The sequence below is a fragment of the Dama dama genome, chromosome 22, assembly GCF_033118175.1.
Source record: "Dama dama isolate Ldn47 chromosome 22, ASM3311817v1, whole genome shotgun sequence".
Classification (NCBI taxonomy): domain Eukaryota; kingdom Metazoa; phylum Chordata; class Mammalia; order Artiodactyla; family Cervidae; genus Dama; species Dama dama.
Genome location: NC_083702.1, coordinates 11,922,538 through 11,947,551, shown reverse-complemented (window position 1 = coordinate 11,947,551; position 25,014 = coordinate 11,922,538). Strand labels below are relative to the sequence as shown.

The window sequence follows — 25,014 nt, the reverse complement described above, 5'->3', positions numbered from 1 at the left end:
AGTGAATACACTTGCTGTGTGCCAGGAGCAATTTTAGGTACTTGGAATATAGGAGTAAAGAAGATACATAATGTCTCTTCTTGGAGGAATTTTCAGTCTAGTGAGAGAAGACTAGTAGTAAATAAAGAAATAAAAATAACAGAGACAAGTGCTGTGAGATTAAAAGGTGATATGATAAGGAAAGACTGAGATTATGTGGTCAGAGAAGGATTCTTTGAGTAGGTGACCTTTAAATTGAGATTCGCATGTGAAGGAGGAGCCCAGCCATGGGAAGATCTGAGCAATGAACATTCCAGGCTGTGGGAACCGGTGACATAGAGGAGCCCTTTGAGCATTTGGAGTATTTGGGGAGTAGATGGGAGGTCATTGAGGCTGGAACGTAGTGGCAAGGGGGAAAGGGGTACAGGGTGAGGCCAGAGTGAGGGGCTAAGCCATTTAAGATTTTGTAAGCCAGGATAAGAGCTTCCTTAGGTGTGAAGAGAAGCCATTGGAGGGCTCAGAAAGCAAGGGAGTGCCTTTTGATAAAGTTACCCTGTGACTGCCGTGTGGTAACCGGGTCCTGAGGATCAGGAGTGGGCTGGGTGGGTGGGTAACTGGCTCTTGTATTAGGACAAGTAAGACATGGCGGTGGCTTGAATCAGAAAGTTAGTGGAGGGAAATAGTAGATTGGGGTGTTTGAAGACCCCTCTCCCCCATCACTGTAACAGTTTTTATGTTTTTATTTTATTTTTGGTCATACCTCACAGCTTGTGGGATCTTAGTTCCCCAACCAGGGATTGAACCTGGGTGTTAATCACTGGACTGCCAGGGAATTCCCACTATAAAGCTTTTAAAAAGGTTAATTGTAAGAGGTCTAGCCCTTTTCCTTGCCAGTTAACATGATAGAAATCTTCCAGCAAGGTTCTTGGAAGACTTGAAAGCCAGCCAAGGTAACACATCTAGTATTTACTTTTAATGATGATTTAAAAAGAGAAAAAATAGCTAGTTTTCAAAAGAAAATCTTGTACCTTTACTATCCCTGCTGGTTCCATTATTGAAATAAATCATTCCATCCTAAAAAATAATCCCGTTTCATTATTAGAAGTTTAGATTTGCATCGTAAAGAGATCATGAGGGGCATAACCTACTGGTACTTTCACGTAGAACATTCTGTACCACTCAGGTTTCCCAACAAGAAGAGCGTCAACTTGATACCTGAAATGTCATTTTAACCATGTACTAACTTCAAACACATACCCCAGTGTGGAATGACAGATCACACTGGAGTGATTTCAGTGTACAACTTTCAAGTCACTTTGAAATTGGCTACTTTCACCTTAGGGGGAGCCAACAAAATCATGGGACATACTTTACAGCCTGTCTTCCACTACTGAAGAATCTAATTATAGAACTGGAAGGATATGCCACCAGTCTTAGCCTGCGCACCCCACTCTCTGTGTCCCAGTTTATACAGAGGGACATTACACCGCCGGCCCTCAGCACTGGAAGACTTAGGTCCATGACAGTTGGCCAGTCTTCAGAGAACCTTGCTTGAAGATTTCTGTTACCATTAACTGGCCATGAAAGGGGTTGGACCCCTTAAAATGAGCGCTTTACAGTGGTGAGGGAGTGAGGCCCTCTGGGTGCTGGTGTTCGTGGGCGCACCGCATTTATGCTTCGTCCACTGTGTGTCCTCCGTGTGCTTTTCTGAGTGTATTTTTTACATCAATAAAAAATTTACTGGACAAAGAGGCAATATGATATAGTGCTACAGTGTATTTCTACCCCCCAATTTAAAAATGCGTAAAATACACATAACATAAAAGTTACTTTAACTATTTTTAAGTGTGTAGTCACCTTGTTGTACATCCATGTTGCTGTGCAGGCATCACCACCATTCATCCACAAAGCTTTTTTTCATCTTGCAAAAACGGAAACTGTACCCAGTAAACAGTAACTCCCATTCCCTCCTCCCCCAGCCCCTGGCAGCCACCATTCTTTCTGTGGGTATGACTTCCTAAGCACCCATGGTAAGTGGAATCATGCAGTATTTGTGTTTTGTACTTATCTCACTTACCATATCGTCCTCAGGTTCATTCAGGTTGTAACTTGTGTCAGAGTTTTCTTTCTTGGAGGCTGAATATTTTCTTGTGTGTATAGATAGCACGTGGTGCTTGTTTATCCACTGATGGACTCTCGGGCTGCTCTGTTTTACCTGTTGTGAATATGGACGTGAGTGTGTAAATGTCTCTTCAAGACCCTGCTTTCAGTTCTTTTGAGTACATACATACCCAGAAGTGGAGTTGGTGGGATCGTATAGTAAATATATTTTTAATTTATTTGAGGAACTGCCATACTGTTTTCCACAGCTTGCTTGCTCTTTTAAAATTGGGGGCAACATAAAAGTGAACAGTATGAAATAGGTGAAGTAATACATTGCACTGTAGTCTACCTTGGCAAGAATCCAGTGTAACTATGATTAAGTACTTCTCTTTTTCCCCTGGAGAATGAAACATTCATTCAAGAAACCTGTGTATCTGTTGCAGGTTGATTCTCAGCAGTGAGCACATGCTTGCCTCATGGAACATGCAGACAACTATTGGTTTTTAGAAAGTACCTTTCCTGGAATAGAGTTAGATTTTTAAACCACAAGTATCAAACCATTAAGTTAGCAGTTTCTTCGGGTAGAAAAAAATGGCTTTATAGGTAACCATTTAAGCAACCTTGTTGCTTTTAAGCAACATAAGTTTACCTTGTACAGTATTATTTGAAGGGAAAATGAAGTCTTAAGAAGTAGAGTTTTAAATTTTTCATGGTTTTCTCATTGGGAAGGAAACCCAGTGTGAGTACAGTTGACTGACAGTCGAGAGATTAGTAGGTTCCAGTCCTGACTATACAATCTACTATTTGGTATTCATTCTCCTGGATTTTTTACTTTGATTTTTACCCCGTCAAACTCCTTTTGTTGTTCAGTCACTAAGTCCTGTCTGATTCTTTGTGACCCCTTGGACTGCAGCACACGTCCCTGCCCTTCACTATCTCCCAGAGTTTGCTCAAACCCTTGTCTGTTGAGTTGGTGATGCCAAACAACCATCTTATCCTCTGTCATCCCTTTCTCCTTGTGCCCTCAATCTTTCCCAGCATCAGGGTCTTTTCCAATGAATCAGCTCTTTGCATCAAGTGGCCAAAGTATTGGAGCTTCAGCATCAGTCCTTCCAGTGAATATTCAGGGTTGATTTCCTTTAGGGTTGGCTGGTTTGATCTCCTTGCAATCCAGGGAGCTCTCAAGAATCTTCTCTAGCACTACAATTCATAACTTTTTTAAAAAGGATTTTGTCTAGTGTTGTTAACTAATATGCTAGTATCACTTTTAATCCTAGTAATACCTAGTTCTGTTTTCAAGCTCATTCTCTGTTCTGAATTCCAGGCTTGTGTTTCCTGGTGCCAGCTGAACATTTCTTGAACTTCAGACCCCATTTCTGAAAACTAATTCATTCTCCTACTATGAATTTACTTCTCCCCATATCATCTCTTCATCTCAGTGAGTAGTGTTCTGTGCAGTTGGCTGCCTGAGCAAAAAGCCTGAGTCATCTGAGTTCTTTCTGTCTAGTCTTCATGGACCCTCATTCAGTTATCCAAATGTCGATTTTTCTGTATTGAGCATATCTTGAGTTTGTCCCTGTTCTCTGATTTTGGGGCAGACCCTGGACTCCTTGCCTTGCATATGCTGTTTTCTCCTCACAGAGTACCTTTCCTCTACTCTGCTTGGCAAACCCCCATTGCTTTTGGGCAGAGTTAGTGACGCTTGAGTCTGCTCCTAGAACACATGAGGCAACTTTTCAAAGACCTTAGATCTGCTCTGCTTGCTGGAAGTTACCCAGTTTGACTTGTGTAGGATTTCTACATCTGTTCATAGACTCAGAGCACCTCTCAGTTAACTTGCTTTTTCTTGCCAGCTGTTATGTATTGGGTTCCTTTCTTTCTTTTCCCTCTCTTTCTCTGTCTCTCAACTTGTGTGTAATACGGCAAGCGGAGCATTCATAGAATCTTGATGAATGAAAAATTTCTCTTTGAATAACTTAGAATATGCTAACTATTCCCTTAGAATAACTCTTTGGATTAACAGATAATGGTGCTCTGAAGTCTTACTTTCCATCTCCATCTCACTCCCTTTTCCTGTTAAAAATCTTAGAGCAAATTAAAGCCTAATTCCAGATACTTCCCCTGTTTTTATTCTTCTTAGCAAGAAAATCATTTATGCAAGTACTGTTGGACCATAGTTCAGCTGCTAAGTAACCTGATCTCTGAGCCTCAGCTTCCACGTCTATATAATGGGGGGTAAAATACCCTAGAGGGCCATCCGTAAGAATTGTGTGAGGTCCTGTGATACAGAATTTAACTTTGCCGATCCACAGTAAATGTTAGATCCCTCTTCCCTGAAACAGAGTGAAATGGTGGGTGTGAAACAGCTTTGTAAATAAGTATGTATAAGCCACTAACATTGTTTGTTCTTTCAGAAGTGGACATTTATAGCATAGTTTATAATCTCACTACTAGAATGTGCTTGCTTAGGCCTTTATGTGATAGGCACAGGTCCAGTTTTGGTGATGTTTAAAGATTGTGTTTGTTCTTGTTCTAAAAACTTGAGAGAACTCTTGCAACAAACTCAGATGGTTCATGAAACTAACAGCTGGCTAATTCTTAGTCTAATTTGAACTCTTGAGCTAATGCTTAGTCTTGTGTGTCCACCACATATGAACACTAAGTGTACCTTTCACCCTCTCTGCATGCTGGCTAGGCCCTCCCACTTGGCCCCACTCCTCCTTTCCCCCGTAAGAATTTTGCATCTCCTGGGATTTATGAGCATAACATGTACCTTGGCTTCTTCCTGTTTTCATTTTTTTTAGTTGGATTGGCTATGATAATCTCCTTATTTGGATATGTAACTTAAATCTCTAAAATAAGCTTTTGTCCTACGAGTTTATGAGTTAGAGGGCCAAGGACTTGGAATTATTGAACTCCTAGGAAACTTATGTGATCCAGTTTAGAGAAATATTGATGACTTCTGAAAGTGTTTTTACCACTTAAGAACATTTAAATGTCATCCTATTCATTAAACATTTATGTGCACAGCACTTTCTGGGAGCTCAGAGGGGTATGAAAGTGTGCTCTGGCCCTGAGGTTTTACCTTCCAGGGTAGTCCAGTTAGAGTTCAAAACAGCTAAAAATACTGAAATATCAGACATTAAGCAACTTAAATGCAAAACATTACCATTAATATATGCCCTGCCAGTCAGAGGCATTGTTTTATTTCATAAAAGTGTGGTGAATTTTGATTTCTTTACTTATGAAGTAGAAGTTAGAATACCCTGAAGAATCGTTGTGATGATGTAAATGAAATTGAATATGTAAAACCTAGTTGTAGTACATAAAATCCACATATATTCTTTCTATATTAGGTATTTTTTAACTGAAAGAGTAGTATATGGCATATGGGGAAAAAAAAAAAAATGCAGGCAGAATAAAGTGAAAAGTAAGCTGCCTCCCTCCTAACTCTAGGTTCTTCCTTGTGTATATATTTGTGCACCGAAAACACAGTTTTGAATATTTAAATAGTTATCCTGTGTACAGAAGTATATGTGTTTATGATTATATTCTTTTATTAGAATATGTAAGTGGGAATATTATACATGTATCTTTTGTATTCTGATTTTTTCATTTAAAAGTAGATCTTGGCAGTCCTTTTTTTCAACAAAATAGGTTTTTTTTTCATACATTATTTATTGTTCTTAATGAGTACAGAAAATTTTAGTTTTAGTGTATAATAATACAACCTGTGTCTTCCCACATCACTCATGCAAATATGTTAATGCAGAGCTTTCTCTCCTGTAGAGTCAACTCAGTATCCTAAATATCCACCCTCCCAAGAAGAAGGGACAGAAAGAAAGACTCCTTTGTCAGAAAGCCTGGGGTGTCCCATGAACGAGGCAGAGGAAAACCGGCTGGAGCACAGCAAGACTCCAGAGCCAGCCCTCAGGCTCAGGAAAGGGCACCAGCTCGATGGCGCGAGGAGCGGTGACAGTGACGTCCGCCCCGGAGGGCGGGAGCCTCTTGTAGAGGCATCTGTCCTTTCTTCCTATCATAGAAAAGTAAGTTAAAGTGAAAGAATGGTGAGTAAAAACAGATTTATGAGAATGTGCCTGGAGGAAGAATGTTAAAAAATTATGGGGACTCTGCTGGAGAGAGGATGGCGTTTTGAAAAGGAATCTCAAGCACATTTGTAAGATTTTGAAGTCTCTTAAGTTATCTAGACACCTTTTCTGTTGACATGTAAAACCACACTTAAGCTGCCCTATCTTGTTGAATGAAATGGGTTTTGTAGTTACCATACATCCCTTATAGTTTGACCATGCTTTAGTGAGGGCATTATTATTTCTATTTTTGGAGAAATTCTGAGTGTATGCTGAAACTGCTTCTCTAGATGCTTTGTCTCCAGTGCATATCGTGGGAGACAGTAGGCTTCTGGGAAAAGAACCTAGTCTTTTCTTTTACCTTCCAGAGGAAAGACCACCTTTTAGGTGACTCAAGCAACTCTGCCTGGAGAGCAAAGGTGTAGATGTCTGTGAGCAGGGCCACTGGTCTGTATGGCTGTCTTTATGCCAGTACCATACCGTGTCCATGACTGTAGCTTTGTAATATGTCTGGAAATGTGATGCCTCCCACTTTGTTGTTGTTTCTCAAGACTGATTTGACTGTTCAGAGTCCTTTGTCATTCCATATGAATTTTAGGATTGCTTTTTCTATGACTGGGGTTATCTAAAAGGAAGTGGACATATATTAAGCGAAACTAGATGAGGCTTGACTTGGTTCCTAAAGGACTGGAAAGCATTCCAGGCAAAGGGAGTAGCAGATGTGCAGACTCAGAAACGGCACAGTGCTTTTAGGGAATAGCAGAAATGATCGTAGCTAAGTGTGTCCAGTGCACACTGGTGTATGCTGACGTGTGAACCTGTAGAATGTTCGGTATGGCTGGAATGAAGGACAGAGGGTACAGGGTGTCAGTTTGTTAACAAGTAAGCCTAGACAGTGGAGCCTAAAATCCAGATCTTTAACCCTTGTCCCAGTATTTTATCAGCCAAAATTCTTTCTGAAATGTGTAGTGTTACTGGTTGAAGGGCATAGACTATTACTTCTAGGTCTCTGACTCTAAAGCCTTGGCTCTTTCAGCTGTATTTGCTGAAGTTTATAGTTTGTGTTTCATAAGCATCTATAGATAACACAAAAGAGACATTTCAAACCATTTCAAACCAGGTTACTCTGATCTTTAGTTTTATGGCTTTATTTCATATCTCTGAGTTTTTAAGGTATAAAGTTAAATAAAGAGAGCAGCCTTTATGGTTGTCCTACTTTTCCTCTGCTCCAGATTCTTCCTCATAAGTGGGGGCTGGAGCCAACTCTTCATTCATTCAACCTAGGATTTATTGGACTGATTTGCTTTAACCAAACTCATAAGAATGCCACAGTTTGTTAGTTTATCATAAGAAAGCTGATTTGTACTTAGACTCCTGTCTGCCAGTCACTTCATTTTCTTTTCTTGAGGTCTACTTAGGAAACTCAAAAGATTAGAAAACAGTTGCTTTGTGAGAATTAAAAAAAAAATTAGATGATTTATTTTTTAATTAGATGATTTTAAAGATCTTTTCCATCAAACTGATAAGAGAGAACTAGTCTTTAAGGTTAAGAGTATGTATATTTCTAGGCAGACCAGAATGAATGTTCATGTAGACTAGCTGTTGTACTTACTGTGTTGGATGATACCAGAGACTCAGCCATCATCGCTTAACTCTTTCAGCTCCTGTTTTTGTGGACACCTTAGTTTCCGCTGACCCCTGTGTGTGTATGGGCTAGATATATCAGCTTGCTAGTGCCCTTACTACACACTGCAGATTTCTAAATTTAAGGCTGGATTCAACCTGTCAACTTTCCAAAAAGACTATCAAGATAGCCCGTTGATGTATAACTGAATCACTTTGCAGTACACGTGAAACTAACACAGCATTGTAAGTTCACTGTACTTCAGTTAAAGAAATGGTTAATCAAAAAAAGCAAGCAAGCAAGCACACAATAACTTGTTGATGAGATGAAGCGAAGTTTGTTACTGCAGTAAGAGTGAGCAGCACCCTAAGGGTCTTGTTTAGAAAGGAGAGTTTGCGGATAGCTGTGTGTGTGCTTTGGGGCCTTACTGTTGTGGCTTATGGCAGGTCTTTCAGTCCCGAGATCATGTTGACATTGCACAGAGTTTATGATAGTTTTGGTAGTTGGAGCAAGTCTAGTGAGCAGATACTTGATAAGGGAGCAGATCTGCCCAGTTCAGCAGCTGTACTAAGAGCTAGTTGAGCAGTCTAATGTTAGTGAATTTTTGAGAAGTTCTGAAGCTCATAATAAAGGTACCTAGTGGTTTGTATCCTTACTCTTCCTGGGCAGGTATTTTCTGAACACATGAAGTCATACTGTATGGGGGCCTTAGCTTATAGTCCTTGTGATTATGTGGATGCAGCAGGCCTCAGTTCTCAGACTTCTGGAGGAGCACACACACTTTGACCCAGGTTTGGTGTCCTGGCCCCGGATACCTTTCCGTTTCCTTGACCTTTATATTCTCGTCGTGGACAGCATTACGATTGTGATTAAGAACAAGTGGCAAGAATATTGTGCAAAAAAGTCCTAATGACTTGGATAACCATGATGATGCGGTCACTGACCTAGGACCAGACATACTGGAGTGTGAAGTCCAGTGGGCCTTAGGAAGCATTACTACAAGCAAAGCTAGTGGAGGTGATAGAATTCTAGCTGAGCTATTCAAAATCTTAAAAGACTGCGCTTTTAAAGTGCTGCACTTAAATGTCAGCAAATTTGAAAAACTTAGCAGTGGCCACAGGACCAGAAAAGGTCAGTTTTTATTCCACTCCCAATGAACAGTAATGCCAAAGAATGTTCAAATTACCGTACACTTGCACTCACTTCACATGCTAGCAAGGTTCTGTTCAAATTCCTTCAAGCTAGCTTCAGCCGTACGTGAACCAAGAGCTTCCAGATGTACAAGTTTGACTTTAGAAAAGGCTGAGGAACCAGAAATCAAATTGTCAACGTCCGTTGGATCATAGAGAAAGCAAGGGAATTCCAGAAAAACATCTGCTTCATTGGCTATATGAAAAAGCCTTTGACTGTGTGAATCACAACACACTGTGGAAAATTCTTAAAGAGATGGAAATACCAGACCACCTTACCTGTCTCTTGAGAAACCTGTATGCAGGTCAAGAAGCAGCAGTTAGAACTGGACATGGAACAATGGACTGATTCAAAATTGGGAAAGGAGTACATCAAGGCTGTATATTGTCACCCTGCTTATTTAACTTATATGCAGAGTGACGACATGTGAAATGCCAGGCTAGATGAATCACAAGCTGGAATCAAGATTGCTGGGAGAAATATCAACATCAGATATGTAGATGACACCACTCTAATGGCAGAAAGTAAAGAGAAACTAAAGAGACTCTTGATGAGGGTGAAAGAGGAGAGTGAAAAATTCAACATTCAAAAAACTAAAATCCTGGCATCCAGTCCCATTGCTTCATGGCAAATAGAAGAGGAAAAAGTGGAAACAGTGACAAATTTTATTTTCTTGGGCTCCAAAGTCACTGCTGATGGTGACTGCAGCCATGAAATTAAAAGATGCTTGCTCCTTGGAAGAAAAGCTGTGATAAACTTAGGCAGTGTATTAAAAAGCAGAGACTTCACTTTGTGGACAAAAGTATATATAGTCAAAGCTATGGTTTTTCTAATAGTCATGTATGGATGTGAGAGCTGGACCATAAGGAAGGCTGAGCACCACAGAATTGATGCTTTTGAACTGTGGTGCTGGAGAAGACTCTAGAGAGTCCCTTGGACAACACGGAGATCAAACCAGTCAGTCCTAAAGGAAATCAACCCTGAATATTCATTGCAACGACTGATGCTGAAGCTGAAGCTCCAAAACTTTGGCTCCTGATTGCAAGAGCCAATTCATTGAAAAAGACCCTGATGCTGGGAAAGGTTGAGGGCAGGAGGAGAAGGGGGCGATAGAGGATGAGATGGTCGGACGGCATCACTGATTCAGTGGACATGAGTTTGAGCAAACTTCTTGAGATGAAGGACAGGGAAGCCTAGCATGCTGCAGTCCATAGGGTTGCAAAGAGTTGGACACGACTGAGCAACTGAACAACGACTGTAGCCTGTGGCACTTGTCTACTGACTTCTAGTATGTAAATATGTGATTTATGTCCAGCTCTTCCCCTAAATTTCAGCTGAACTGAACTAGTCTCTTTTCTTCAAAACAGTGCTTTTGCTTTCCCCTCTCGACAGTTCTTTTATCTTTCCAAAATTCTAATTCCTCATGCAGCCTTTCCTGAGCTCCACATTCCGTTTCTAAACTGACTGTACCTTATTTTTGTTACAGTTATCTCTGTGGCTAATTTGGTCCCTTATTAGATTGTACACCCATGGAAGGCAGAGACTGTATCTTACTCACTTTATAGAAAACGTCCTTTTAATAAATATTTATTAAACTGAATTGAGCTGAGCTGGGCTGAAGCAGACAAACCCCCAGTAGACTGATGGGTTATTGTCATTTTGTTAGACTGATCTTTAAGGAATTTGGTCTTTATCACTCTGGTTCTCTTTCCAGAGGTAAAGTACACCCCGGTGAATTAACATTTTAGCTTGTACTTTGTATGGGTCATCAGTTGGATATTGTTGTGTTTTGAGAGATAACCCACTTTAACTTATCTCACAGATGACGGGAGCAGGAAAAAAAGATTTGAAAGCGTCTTTGTACTCACTTCAGAGCACTGACGTCTCTTTAAGTGTAGATATAGTGATTTATTCATAGGAAGCCTTAGAGCATTACGGTTTCTGCCTTTACTTTAGGCAGCTTGGGTTTTCGTCGTTCACCATTCGCACTGCCCTGTTTCTCTTCATAATTCGTGTTGAGGACAGTTAGAGGTGTGACGATAGGAGCAGAACATAGCGTGCGTTTAGCCCCCATGTGTGATCATCTTAGATGAAGTTTGTTGTTGAAACAGATCTTTGGGTCTGTGGTTTAGTGGCTACTGGAAGGGGAATTGAAAGTAATTTCCACTCCTGACAGGGTCATTCTTTTTAGAGTTCATATTGGAAGACAGAGGCTTTTATATATAATGTATATCGTTCCCAGCGCAGACTTTCCAGACCTTCATCATGTGGCAGAGCTATAAACTTGACTGTGTGTCGTGGAGAAAGCATTTTTGTCTTTGTTCTGGCCACTTAATTCCTACTGTGTTATCCTCTGTTTAGCCAAGGAAACTACATTTACCACCACCCACTCTGTGAAGATCTCTGATTAGCAACTCTGCAATCCTTGACCACAATAAATAACTATTTACAATGTTGTGTTTTAGACATTTGTTTTTTGAGGCCATGTTTGTGAGTATTCTGTTATAAGAGGGCTCAGTAGTTGTGGTGCACGGGATTATTTTACTAATATTTTTGGTTGTGCTGGGTCTTTTTTGCTGCGTGTGAGCTTTCTCTAGTTGTGGTGTTCAGGCTTCTCACTGTGGTGGCTTTTCCTGCTGTGGCGCACAGGTGCTAGGTGCACGGCTTCAGTAGTTGCAGCAGACAGGCTCAGTAGTTGTGCCTTGCTGGCTTCAGGCACACGGGCTCAGTACTTGTGGCATGTGGGCTCCATCGTTGCAGTTCTGGGCTCTAGAGCGCAGGCTGTAGTTGTGGCGCGTGGGCTTAGCTGCCCCAGAGCGTGTGGTGGCCTTCCCTCTCAGACCAGGGATCGAACCCAGGTCCCCTGCCTTGGCAGATGGATTCTCATCCACCATACCACCAGGGAAGTCCCTGCCCACTGTGCATTATAGGTTTAGACAAGAATACCAGCACAGTAAGGTGGTTGTCAGGATTAAATTAACTGGCCTGCCTTTTGTACTTGGTGTGTTTTGAAGATTTAGTAAATAGTTTTGCAGTGTTTTTTCCTCCTTTTCGTCTTTTCTCCTAGAGCACTTCCTGCATTGTATTTATTTTACACGTTCCGGGTGGGATTCTTGGAGATTTTCCCATCAGTAATCTCTCAGCTTTGTATATGTAATGGTATTTTGTGGTACATGAGTATAATTCTTACAACAAAAAACAAAGCGTCCAAGGCCACTCCTGAACCTTGCTACTTAAGCAAACAGGAATGCTGCTGCCGTAGTTCAGCTGTCTGCAGAGAAGAATCAGGCACCTCTTATTTTTAGTGCTCATAGTAACTCTGTAATAAACAGACCTCACTTCCTATATTGTTAACTTGTCTGAGGCCTTGTTTTAACCTTAAGAGAGTTTTCACTGTATTTTTTTCAAGGTAAAAGTATTGTTCGCTTTCTCTGGCTCCTGATTTCTGTCCCCGACTGTCTCTGTGATTGCCTTGCAGAGCGTGGAGGAGCGTGAGTGTGATGATGATGATGGAGCATCTCAGGAAGACGAGGGGTTCATGGGCATGTCCCCCCTCCTGCAAGCCCACCATGCCATGGAGAGGATGGAAGAGTTTGTTTGTAAGGTAAGGTGGCCGTTCCTGGTCATTTCCATGCTGTGTGTTTAGTCCTTCCCAAACAGAAGTCTGCGAGTTAGGAGTGTGGGGGTGCCGTCTCTTTGGGGCGAGTGTGTGTCCCAGTCGGTAGGAGCAGCGTCAGGACATGAGCCCGTGCAGTGCACCAGTCCTTGTGTGCCTGCAGCAGCCCTGATAAAGGTTTGGGAAAACTAGATCATCTGGCCGGGAAACCGGCTCACAGAGTAGACGTCTTGTTGACCAGTTAGACACACAGAAGGAGACAGAACTGGGGGTGCTCGATGCCTGAGACCCTGAGTCTGCTCTGCAGCATGCCGCTTCTCTCCGGGTCCAGCGGGTGATGGACTCCTCCTCAGGTGGGACTTGCCTAGTCTTCACACGCATCCAGTGTTGCCAGTGTGGCTGCTGTGTTTTCTGAGTCATTAGGATCCCCGTGGGCCTCCGTTCTCCTAAAATGGCATCTGGAATTGGGGTTGCTTGTTTCGAAAACATGATCAGGGACACTGGTATGTATGGGTTTAGCCACTTGATCCATCTGATCCTGGCATGTGTGACCTCAGGTCAACACAGTTCAACCTGTGTGTGTAAATTTATTATTAAACGTTTTTGAAGAACTCTTGATCATTTGGAGAAAATTTTTTCTGACACTTTGATTTTTCATGAGTTTTGTGAAACCAAGACTTTTTATGTATATAGTCTTAGATCCTAAAAACTAAATTTAGGTTTTTCTACATTTACAATGATGCTAGAAATAATTGGGGCCAGTTGACCTAGAGTCCGGTACTTTGGACCAGAGCTGAGAAGAAAACATTATAATCTGAATATAGACATCTCTTTCAAGACCAGAGGGATTTCGGGGAGAGGGTGGCAAAGTCTAAACATTTATGGATCTACTTTTAGAGCCCAGAAAATTTTAATCAGTGTTTGAAAACTGGTGAAGAAAAAGCCAATCGAAACATTAAACCCATTCTAGTAATCACTGTCTCAGTAGAGTTAGAGCAAAGGGATACAAAAGATGCACTTTGGTTTTCAAAAGCAAGTTTTTCCCTTAAATCTCAGAGTTGAGTATTCAGTCACTCACTAGGGATTGTTATATTTATGGATCAGTGGGGTGCTGTAGGTAACTTGACTTTTTGTTCTCCCTTCTGAACCAAGAGTAGAGAGTAAGGCAAATAAAACTTTGCAGTTTAAGAGCTAACAGGTGGTGAATAAATAGGACACTTGTTTGCTGTAGACTATGATTTACTGAAGGAAAAGGAGTGGGTCATAAAATTATTAAGAGCCCCTGTTATCCCCTAGAAGTGTGTCTGTGCGGAAGGGGCAGGCTTCCTGAGGCACCCCACCCACCGAGGCCGAGCTCCTGACTGTCCTTGATAAACCCGCCTGCCTGTATTTGGTGACACCGGATTCTGTTTCTTGGAAGCAAGTAAACAGACAGTTGAGAATGTGCTGTCCTGCCCTCTTGCCTGTGTGCTTTCCCTTGTGGAGAAGGCTTTCCTACAGGCATAGGGGGAGTAAATAAAGTCATCTAGGCTTTAGAGAGTGTTTGTGTTTGGCATCTCTTTTATTCCAGCCTTCAGTCGTTGCTAGTCTACCAGCATAGTCTGGCCCACGTGGACATAGAGGTCTTCTGTGGGTCATTTTTTTTAAAATATGTTTTGTGTATCATATGGTCTAATACCGACCTAGTGAGCCCTTGCTAAGATGTTTGATTTAGGCATTGCCCTTTTCAAGCCTGTAAACAAAGGTGTCTTTGACTAAGCTCTGACCTTGTTCTTCCTGCCTGGAGTTGAGGGGGGAACACCTCTTTGGGTCGGCATTTGGCTGCCCTGCAAGTTGAGTGGTGGGTGCAGTGTAGTGATGGAGGCACCCGTCTTCAGAAGCCAGAGTGTGTGTTTAGATACTTCGGGGAAAGTTGCTCTGACGCTGTGTACCGGTGTCACTGGTAAGAGCTAGTAACTGCTCATGTGATAACACAGTAGCTCTTCTCATACGATCACAGCAGAGCTGTTCGCAGGCTGTGAACTGCCTGGAGGGAGGCGAAGATTGGTTTCCATCTTAGAAAATAAAGTTCTCCCCAAGTGAAGCTGAGTAGCCGCATCTGGTGACAGATGAGTTTATTTTGTTGCACGTTAGGAACCGGCAGGGGGAAGGCGGGTGAGCACAGGCCCGGGGTCGGGAGGAGGGTGGAAATGGAGCTTCTGTGCCATTGTGAGGGGGTCACTGCTGTTCTTTGGTTTTTCGTCCCACCCCAGTGGAGTGCAGGGGGAGGGGAGGGCTAGGGTGGGCGCGGTGGCCGGCAGGTGGGGCCCGAGGGGAAGCCCTAGGTGGACATTCTCCTACCTCCTTGGTGTCTGTTTGACTCAGCAGGGGCAGGATAGTTTAGGTGGAAGTGATCTTACAGTGTGAGCTCACTGGGCTGAGAGACATGAAAAGAGCGGAGCGCTGAGGCTGACGTGTTTTTTAGGAGGGGCTCCCCCACCCCCCATCCCTTTCCTTTAGAGCCTGATCGGGGAATGACAGTGAGGAAGAGGAAGGGTGGGAGGCTGCGCTCCTTTGCTGGCTCCCCAGGCACTAGCTCTCGGGTGGTCCGCCTGTGGGGACAGCAGGATTGCACACCACCTTTGGGGTGAGGGTGCCATGGGTCATTTCTGTGGATCCTCGTAAGTTCCCACACTCTTGTCCTCATTTTATAAACAAGGAAACTGAGGCTTGAGGATTTTTGTAGTTAATGAAAGCTCCTTCAACTGGGTAATGGCAGAGATCCAAGGTTTTCTGACCCCTTTGCTCCTTCTTTCTGCTTCATTATATTTGTTGTGATTAGACGAGAAACCAAAGGAGAGGGAGGCAATTTTAACAAAAGGCACCTAAGTGTGAGTCTATGTTTTTTCCCCACCAACAGGAATATTAAGTATGAAAATGGTCTAACTTAATACAACAGGGATTTTTCCTGGTATATATTAGGGGCTTCCCTGGTAGTTCAGTTGGTAAAGAATCCACCTGCAATGCAGGAGACCCCAGTTCGATTCCTGGGTTGTGAAGATTTGCTGAAGAAGGGCTAGGCTGCCCACTCCAGTGTTCTTGGGCTCCGCTGGTGGCTCAGCTGGTGAAGAGTCCGCCTGCAGTGCGGGAGGCCTGGGTTGGATCCCTGGGTCGGGAAGATCCCCTGGAGAGGGGAAAGGCTACCCACTACAGTATTCTGGTGTGGAGAATTCCATGGACTGTATAGTCCATGGGGTCACAAAGAAGCGGACACGACTGAGCGACTTCATGGAGAAGGGAATGGCAACCCACTCCAGTGTTTGTGCCTGGAGAATTCCATGGACAGAGCAGCCTGGTGGGGTACAGTCCATTGGGTTGCGAAGAATCGGACACTACTGAGCGATTAACACGAAGTCTGTAGTGAAGGATGAAGGAGGGGCATCTGTACGGGCGGGACTTCAGCCCCTCATCTTGCCTTGGCCAGACCGAAACAGAGCTGGAAAGCACTTTTTTTTCTTCTTGGCCATGTCTCGTGGCTTGCCCATGTCAATTCCTCGACTCGGGACTGAACCCAGGCCCTCAGCAGTGAAAGCACAGAATCCTAACCATTAGGCCACCAGGGAAGTCACCTGGGTATTTTCTGTGACTTCATTTGCTCTCTCCTTTTCCTTAGAAAAGCTCCCCTACCCCAATAAAAAGAATGTATTTTTTGCTCAGTTTTTTCAGAATATAGGACATTATGCCTTTGAATGCATCTGTCTTCCTAAAGATAGTTTACTTTATCTCATTGTAAGGCAGTTCAGTAAGAGATAGCTGTCAGTGTTGCTGAATCAACGGTTAAACCCGCAGAGGTATTTGCTGATACTCTTCCAGGTCTGGGAAGGTCGATGGCGAGTGATCCCTCACGACGTGCTGCCTGAGTGGCTCAAGGATAACGACTTCCTCCTGCATGGACACCGGCCCCCAATGCCTTCTTTCCGGGCCTGTTTTAAGAGCATTTTCAGAATACACACCGAGACAGGCAACATCTGGACACATCTGCTGGGTATGTTGAGTAGTAATGGTTAATGTGACCATTCTGTTCCTCCCCCCACCGCTATATTTAAGGGTAAGGACAGAACTTAAAATGTGTGTTTTGAATTTGCTGTTTTTGTTTGCTGGATTTCTAGTGATGCAGTTCCTCTGTGGTTGTCCCTGGTTGTCCCAGTTTACACTAGGTTTTCAGACATGTCCTTAAACCAGGCCAAGGAAAAGGCACTATGCAGAATTGGCTGTAATGTTTTAACGAGCACGAAGAGGAAAGTAGTTATTTCACAGAAGTAAGTTGATTTTTAAAAGTCATTACGAATGGCCAGTGAACATATGAGAAAGGTGCTTAATGACATTTTGAGTCATTTGAGGAAGTGCAGTGAGATACCACTTCACACTCACAAGAATGGCTGTTATCAAGAAAATAGAAAGTGACAAGTCTTTGCCCGGATATGGAAAGATTAGAACTCTGGTCATTGCTGGTGAAATGGAAAATGGCGCAATCTGTTTGGAAAACGGTTTAACAGTTCCTCAGAAAATTAAACGGAGTTATCAGCAATTCTAGGTATATACCCAAGAGTATTGAAGACATATTCCCACAAAGGTGTGTACATGAATTGTTTTAGCAGCTTTATTCATTGTAAGGGGAAAGTGGGAACAACCAAGTGTCTATCACCTGACCTATAAATAAAGTGTAATATATGGATACAGTGGAGTATTACATAGCCTTAAAAGGGCTGGACTGCTGAGAATGGGCTACAGCACGGGCTAGCCATGAAAACCTTGTGTGAAGTGAAAGGAGCCGGACACAAAGGCCGGGTACTGTACGATCCATATACACGAAGTACCCAAAATAGGGAAATCCATAGAGCTACAAGGTCCAGTAGATCAGTGCTTGTTAGGGTTCTTGGGGGGTGTAGGGGGGCGATGGCTGAGCAGGTATGGGACTTCTTTTGGGGGCAGTGAAAATGTTCTGCAATGAAATAGTGACTACCACACAACCTGGTGAATGTATGGAGTAGTCTGGCCTTTCCCTGTTTGATGTACATATCTTATCACACATTTGATTTCCTCTGTGCCTCCAAGTTTTCCAGAATCAGAGAGTAGATCAGAGTAGAGAATCAGATCGAGTTTGTTGCTGACTTCTGACTTTACTAAATGATCACGCAGAATCACTTAGCAAATGTTTTAACTTCTTATTTCTGTGTTTGTCTTGTGTTAAGTAGCCTTTGCCCAAGCAATAAGAATGTGGTATATTACTGTGAAGAACAGTTTAAAAACTGGTTTGAAATTGCCCAAATGGCATTTCACTGTCCCTAACTCCTGACTCTGTGGGCCAGCTGGTGAGGACCAGAGCCGCAGGTGTTTCCGTAGAGCAGTTGGAGACAAGCTGTATTTCCTAGCAGAGTTTGGAGGGGTCAGCGTTCATTGAAAAGAAACTGCCAAGTGGGCCTTTGAAGCCTGGCTGCGGCACATGTGCCAAAAACATTATAAATGGGATTTCTTAGGGATCTAGCGGTAGCGGTGGGCTTAGTTAGCAGGCCTTGTCTGTTTTCTTTTTGGATTAATCACAAGTTTCCCTTAAACCGAGCTTGTGAAGCTGAGGGGCGTGTGATACCAACAGTGTCTGGAGCAGACCAGCGTTTTAGATAAGGTTTAGTTGTTTGGAAGAATTTTGATTCAGATGTCAGGACTGAAAACTTAATTGATACATAACACTCTCTTCAGAAGGTAGTAACCCTGGCTTTCTTCCATCCTCTTCTCTAGGTTGTGTCTTCTTCTTGTGCCTGGGGATCTTTTATATGTTTCGCCCCAACATCTCCTTTGTGGCCCCCCTGCAGGAGAAGGTGGTCTTTGGATTATTCTTCCTGGGGGCCATTCTCTGCCTTTCTTTCTCGTGGCTGTTCCACACAGTCTACTGCCACTCAGAAGGGGTCTCCCGGATCTTCTCTAAGTAAGTATCTGCAGAGTCCCTGTTTGGATCAGTGACCCCAAGCCTGTGGGCTCACGGAGAGCATCCAGCAGAGTTGGCAGAACCCTTGATACTGCCTGCCAGGCACTCTTGACTGGAACCTGTAGTGGGCAGTGATGTTCAGCAGTAAATGGATTTTTTTTTTTTCCTATCCTAGACTGGATTACTCTGGTATTGCTCTTCTGATTATGGGAAGTTTTGTTCCTTGGCTTTATTACTCCTTCTACTGTAACCCGCAACCTTGCTTCGTCTACTTGATTGTTATCTGTGTTCTGGGCATCGCAGCCATCATCGTCTCCCAGTGGGACATGTTCGCCACCCCCCAGTACCGGGGCGTGAGAGCAGGTAAGAAGCCCAGACCGGCGTTCCGTGCTGCCAGTCTGCACGAGAGGGCCGCCGCTGGCCAGGCGTCAGGCTAGGTACTTGTGATGCAGAGATGGAGAAGTCACAGTTCCTGTTCTTGAGGGGCTTGTAATGTTGGGGTGTCCCTGCTTGTCTCACAGTGTCAGTGGGGGGCGGGTGCTGAGCTGATGCATCTGGTAGTACAGTTTACGTGTGGTCCTTCCAGCTGTGGCACCATAACTTTTGTGAAATGATGGTTCCTTTCTATGTATTTTCATTTTAAAATGTGTAAAAAAAAAAAATCATTACTCCCAAACTGATGGTGTTATAGAGATAGCACACACCTTCTCTGGTACAGGATGAAGAGGGTTTTATGTTCAGGATCATGCCTATTTGGTTGGAAACCAACCAAAAGCCCCTTCCTTCTGGTGCGAGGGCCGGAGCCAGGGCTGTGCCCCCAGTGTTTGCCTCTAGTGCCACACCCCAGTGCCTGCTGAGAATGAACAGGAAGTACTAAAAGGAGTACTCTTCCTTTCAGCCTTTTTGCTTTAGACCATTTTGTATTAAAGCCCAAGCCACAGTTAATCTGCAGTTCCTGTCCATGTGGTGCTTGGTTGAGGCACACACTTCACAGTGGCTTTAGAGCCCAGTTACCTTTAGGCTGTTTCTGATTGTGACGTTTTCTTTTACAACCCTAGACACATGTTAATAATACATAAGTAACATAAATTACAAAACTTGGACAAAATGGTACTTAACCTTCAACTTGACACAGTCTGATATGTTTTATTTCAATTCATTAAAAAAAAAAATGGTGATCCAGACTCAGCTTAGTCTTATAACCTAGGGCATGTCCAGAAGTTTGCAAATCACTGCTGTAGAGGGTTCAAAGACGGTCTGGCTGTGGGGGGGCCATGCTGGTGGACTTGGGTGTCTGACTGGTGCCCTGAGACCCCTCCCTCTCTCATCGCCTGCCCCACGTCACTCTCACCCGGGGGTGTCCGTTGTCTCAAGGGAAGATAAACTATGTAGAACTGCTCTGTACTGTAATCTGCGTCTTATAAAGAAGCGCATATAGGGTGTTGTAAGCCAGCTACTCGAATTGTTGGTTCCTGAGGCATTCAACACATCACTCCAAGCCCCTTGAAGACTGCTGATTTGTGGAGCTAAGGCTTTTTCAGCAGGAAGCTCTCTCTTTGCCTTTGTAAATAGATCTCTTTTTAGAATGTAGCTGTGCTGAATTGCATGGCAGAATCCCAGAGTTTGAAGAACCTTCTTTTTCCTTTCAAACCAGAAGCTAATGTTGCATCTTGCTTTTGAGATACTCAGTTTACAGAGTCACTGGTACTGTGCCAAGTTGTTCCTCCTCCTTCTCCTTGTCTCCATTGTGTCCTTGTGATTCCCAGGAGTGTTTCTGGGCCTCGGCCTGAGTGGGATCATCCCCGCCTTGCACTACGTCATCTCGGAGGGCTTCCTGAAGGCCGCCACCATTGGGCAGATCGGCTGGCTGTTGCTCATGGCCGGCCTATACATCACGGGGGCGGCCCTGTACGCCGCCCGCATCCCCGAGCGCTTCTTCCCCGGCAAGTGTGACATCTGGGTAAGTGTGGTTGGTGGCTGGGGGCGGGCAGGGTTCACTGTCTTATCTGTCCATCTGTGAGTTAGTTACTGGCACCCAGGGAAGTGTGCATGTATGATTGAGGAAGTACCCTTGCCCCGGCTTCCCTGTGAGCTGCCTCAGCGTGGTGAGTGCGGGGCTGAGGGCGCGCCCTGCAGGGACGGCCTGCCGTGAGACCCGCCGCCCCATGATGGGCTGCAGCCGCAGTCAGTGCCTTCTCGGGACCGGCCCGGGAGCTCGGGTGCTCCTTACTCAGCGCCCTGCCCTTCAGGGCAGGTGTGGAGTCATTGTTCCCCGTTCCCGTGCCGGGCGGCAGGTTTTCAGGCCGCCTCTGTCTGGTCTCCTTGTGTGTGGGAGGAGGGGGACAGACTCTCTTTTTACCCGGGTCCTTTTCAGTACCAGCATTCAGCGATTAGCAACAGGAGACTGATCTCTGTGTGTGGTTGGAAGGGAGGTGGGATAACCAGCCGGTTGTTAAAGGTAAACCAAGAGGAGGAAAGGGTGGTGGGGGGAGAAAGTGCAGGGGACCAGTGGGCAGCCTGGTACTGGTCCTCACACTGATACCGGCCCGTGGCCTGTCAGGAATCAAGACTGCACTGCAGGAGGTGAGTGGTGGGAGCAAGCGAAGCTTCACCTGTATTCACAGCTGCCCCCCATCACCCTCATTACTGCCTGAGCCCTGCCTTATGTCAGGTCAGCGGCCCCTTCAGAGTCTCACAGCGGCGAGCACCCTGGCCCTAAAGTTAAGGTGGTATCCTGAGATGGCCACAGAGGAGGAATAGGTGCACAGTAAAGGCAGTGTGTTGCTGGTCCTCCGGCGTCAGGGGTGCACTGCGTCCCGAGCTTGGGTCCGCAGCTCTATTTCTGTGGGGACAGCTGGCCTTCACCTCAGCAGAATGTGATACGCCTGCTGGGTGCTTTGAGATCAGGGATGCCTCGAATTTGAGCCGCCGCACCCACCCCCGCCCCGGCTCCGCACAGACAGTCTTAAGGGTCTTCTGCCGACTTAGTGATGTCTCGCCCTCCCCGCTTCTGCCTCCAGTTTCACTCGCATCAGCTGTTTCACATCTTCGTGGTGGCTGGCGCATTCGTCCATTTCCACGGGGTCTCGAACCTCCAGGAGTTCCGTTTCATGGTTGGCGGAGGCTGCAGCGAAGAGGACGCACTGTGACAGCGGCCAGAGGCCGGGGACGGTGACCCCCACTGGCCATGACGCCAGCGCCAGAGGAGCCCCACAGCGCGGGGCTTCGTGACGCCCCAGGGCTCCACGTGGTCCGCAACTGGGAAGAGAAAACAAAAATAAATCACACCTCACAGGTGGAGAAGAGGCAAGATGGCCCAGCCCTGCCTCGTTCTTGGGTCTGGCCGACAGAGGGCGCTCGCGCCCTGGGCACGCTGGTCTCCATGCTTGTAGCCGGCGGGGCCGTCAGCTGGAGGTGCCTCCTCCTCCCTCCTCTCTCCTTAGAAATGGTGACACCGACCAGTGTTGGCGAACATTTATTATGTCCTCCGAGGGGTGGCAGTGTGATTTTAGATGCCCTTTTGGGAGAACAAAGAAATTAATGTAAATAAGATTTCTAACTTACTGTTTAAATAAAAATTTATATAAATGTTTAAACCACAGGGCTAGGGGAGGGAGGGAGGCTTTTGTACAGAATGAAACACGCAAGAGCCACACACTGTTCCAATTTTGCACATGTGACCGCCGGAGGATCAGGCAACAGCCCCAGAATGTATGATGCCCGGCGCCCCAGGTGCCTTCTGTCGGGGGGGGGGGGGGGGACACCTCGGGCCCCGGGGCGGCAGCGTCCCACCCGGCGGCCCTGGAGAGCCCGAGGCGGGGACGTGGGGTGTGTGAGATCGAGGCAGTAGTGACGGTGTCAGAGTTTGAGTGACTTGTTTCTGCCACCTACCCAGAAACATTACTGAGGCTGGCGGGGATTGGGGGAGCACCCACAGGGCTTCCTGCATCCTTTTCAATGTGGTGGAGACTCAGCTGGTTGCAGGGGTGGGGAAGGGGTGTCTGCAGTGGAGCTCTGGACCACTCCGTATGAGTCCCTCCAGGAGAATCACTGCCTTACCCCCCCCCCCCACCCCACCCCCCCACCCCCCGCCCCGTCCCCAGGAGTAGAGACACCTTCCCTGGCACCACAGCTCCTGGCCTGAGGCTAGCCGCACAGGGGCCCAGGGCTCGCCAGCTATGGTGGGAGTCTCCCTGTGGTGCTGTCCTGGTGCCTGGGGGCTGGGCACATGAACCCCAACCCGATCCCCTTCACCCCCACCACCCCGGTCAGGTCTCCAGGGACAGGGAAGCCAGCAGCACACCCCTGAGGCCAGAGCCCGTTACCCACCCCTGGAGCCCAGTTTTCTAGGGGTGGTGTGGTAGGAAGGTTTAGAAGGAAGTGATACATGACTGCCAGGGAGTCTGGTTGGCTCATTGAAGCTGTGTCTTTGAGGAGCTGCTCAAATAAGGCTGCTTGAGCCCTAGAGGTGGACGTCCTGCGGGGGTGTCAGAGGCCAGTGTAGAGGGTCTGGCTCCTGGGAGGCCTGCACCTGCCCACGTAGCCCCGACTCCATTTTTTACTCTCAGCAAAGGCTTCAGGTAGTTGAATCGCACCCAGGATGGCAGGCGTCAGACGTGAACAAGGTCCCAAGCCCGGCTGGCCACCTCCCACCAGTGTTGGGAACATGGGAAGGTCTCCCGTTTACTCAGTGTGGGTTTTTTTCTTGGTTAGGTGTCTCCCCCGCGTCTCCAGCAAAACCCGGGAACCGGGGAGCAAGAATCCTCTGTCGAGCTCGGGAGTGTTCTGGCCCTGAGTGAGGGCACTGCCTGCGGTGCCAGGTGCGCTGGTGCCGTCTGGACGGTGGCAGAACAGTATTACCCCTCCGGGAGCACGGCCCACAGTCCCTCCCGCCCCCACAGTCTCCCTGGGCTTCAGGGTGCACCCCAGAAGCCACCTTGCGTCCGGTCACCTGCCTGGGGAAGCGGTGTGTGGGGTGCGGCCCCTGGGACACCGCCAGCAGTCCGGGGCCCAGCCGCCCCCCCCCTCCCCAAAGAGGAGCTGCACCTGGTTCAACATAGCACAACCCCTTAGAAAGTGACGTGATCACCAACCAGACGTCCCCCACCCCGTGACGGCCCCTCCCTGGGAAGCGGGCGGGCACCCACCTCCGTGTGTCCTCGAAGCCCCGGCCGCCTCACGCATGCCTCCGCCTGCTGGGAACCCCACAGGTCGGCGCCTGGATGCCTTACTCTCAGCAGTCAGAGGCTCGCTTGCTCTGTGCAGCAGATGTTAGTTTTCTTTTCGGGCCCTTGGCCATTTCGGACCTCTGCAGCTTCATACTCTCACCCATTGAAGAGTGGCCTTCTCAGTATTTCCCCCTTCCCGTTTATAAATTGTCAAAGCCACAAAGCACATTTTTGGGGATCATAGAGGGCTGGGATTTCAGAAGGGCATTTGTGTGATGGCCCCATTCATCATGGGATGTCCCTCCTTGCTGTATTCTCAAACTTCTAATAAAAAAACCAAGTGGAATATGAACGTGTTTTTTTGTGTGTGCCTTTTTTTTTTTTTTTTTTAAAAGAAAAAACTGCCTCAGCTTCCCTCTTCATAGCTTTTGGTACTTCTTAGCTTGAAGCCTTCATTTAGATACTGAAGCTTAAATTTCTGGAAACATCCCACTCTGAGTGCTGGAGACCATTCTGAAAAAGCTCTCCATGGATTGACTGTTCAACAAGCTAAGCTCTTGTGAAATTATTAACATTCAGGATTCTTTGGCCACAAAGGTATTTTCTATACCGAACAGAATATCTCAGGACACTTAGGGGTTTGTTACTCATTGGGCTACCAATTTTTTGAAAGTCATGTTGTATACTGTCATTTTCATAGTGTAGTGTTGAGAGTCTGCGAAAGTTGGAAATGTTCTCTGGCAGTTTTAATTAGATAATCTTGTAATTTGTATATTTCACATTTCCATTTAATGTTCCTAACGTGTTAATGATGGCAGGCAGGATGATGATGAGTTAATAAAGAGGGTGCAGTATAAAAACCAGTGCTCATGCCCAACCCAAGCCTTCCCGGCCTTCCTTACACTTTCATCATAACTGGAGTCCCAGGCACCGAACAGAGGGGAGAGCCAGCTCCAAGGGGCAGTTACTAATTTATCATTAGAGGTACAAAAATAATACCTGAAGAACGCATCATGCAAGGGGGTGTGTTAAAGCACTCACGCGTCACGTAATTGTAACCAGCACCCAATGAACAGACCTGTTGTTTCACTCGTGTTTTGTAGGTGAGATCAGAAGAGGTAAGTCTGACTTGTGACACAGTTTACACTGAGACGAAAATTCAGATTGAATGGTCTCGTGTAGGGACTTCCCTGGTGGTCATGGTTAGGACTCTGGCTTCCACTGCAGAGTTTGCAGGTTTGATCCCTGGTTGGGGAACTGAGATCCCCTTGCTGCATGGCACG

General features: G+C 45.8%; 1 protein-coding gene across 1 annotated transcript in view; it reads left to right on the top strand.

Annotated features, from left to right (window-relative positions):
• The window catches only part of ADIPOR2 (adiponectin receptor 2), a 36,338-nt gene extending 14,179 nt beyond the window's left edge, over window positions 1–22,159 (top strand). The window contains exons 2-8 of the mRNA XM_061124639.1: window positions 5,872–6,128; window positions 12,464–12,589; window positions 16,454–16,625; window positions 18,377–18,563; window positions 18,739–18,926; window positions 20,330–20,523; window positions 21,584–22,159. Coding sequence (XP_060980622.1) covers window positions 5,958–6,128; window positions 12,464–12,589; window positions 16,454–16,625; window positions 18,377–18,563; window positions 18,739–18,926; window positions 20,330–20,523; window positions 21,584–21,712 — 1,167 coding nt within the window. The 5' untranslated portion in view covers window positions 5,872–5,957 and the 3' untranslated portion in view covers window positions 21,713–22,159. The remainder of the gene's footprint in view (window positions 1–5,871; window positions 6,129–12,463; window positions 12,590–16,453; window positions 16,626–18,376; window positions 18,564–18,738; window positions 18,927–20,329; window positions 20,524–21,583) is intronic.
• The last annotated feature ends 2,855 nt before the right edge of the window (window positions 22,160–25,014 follow it).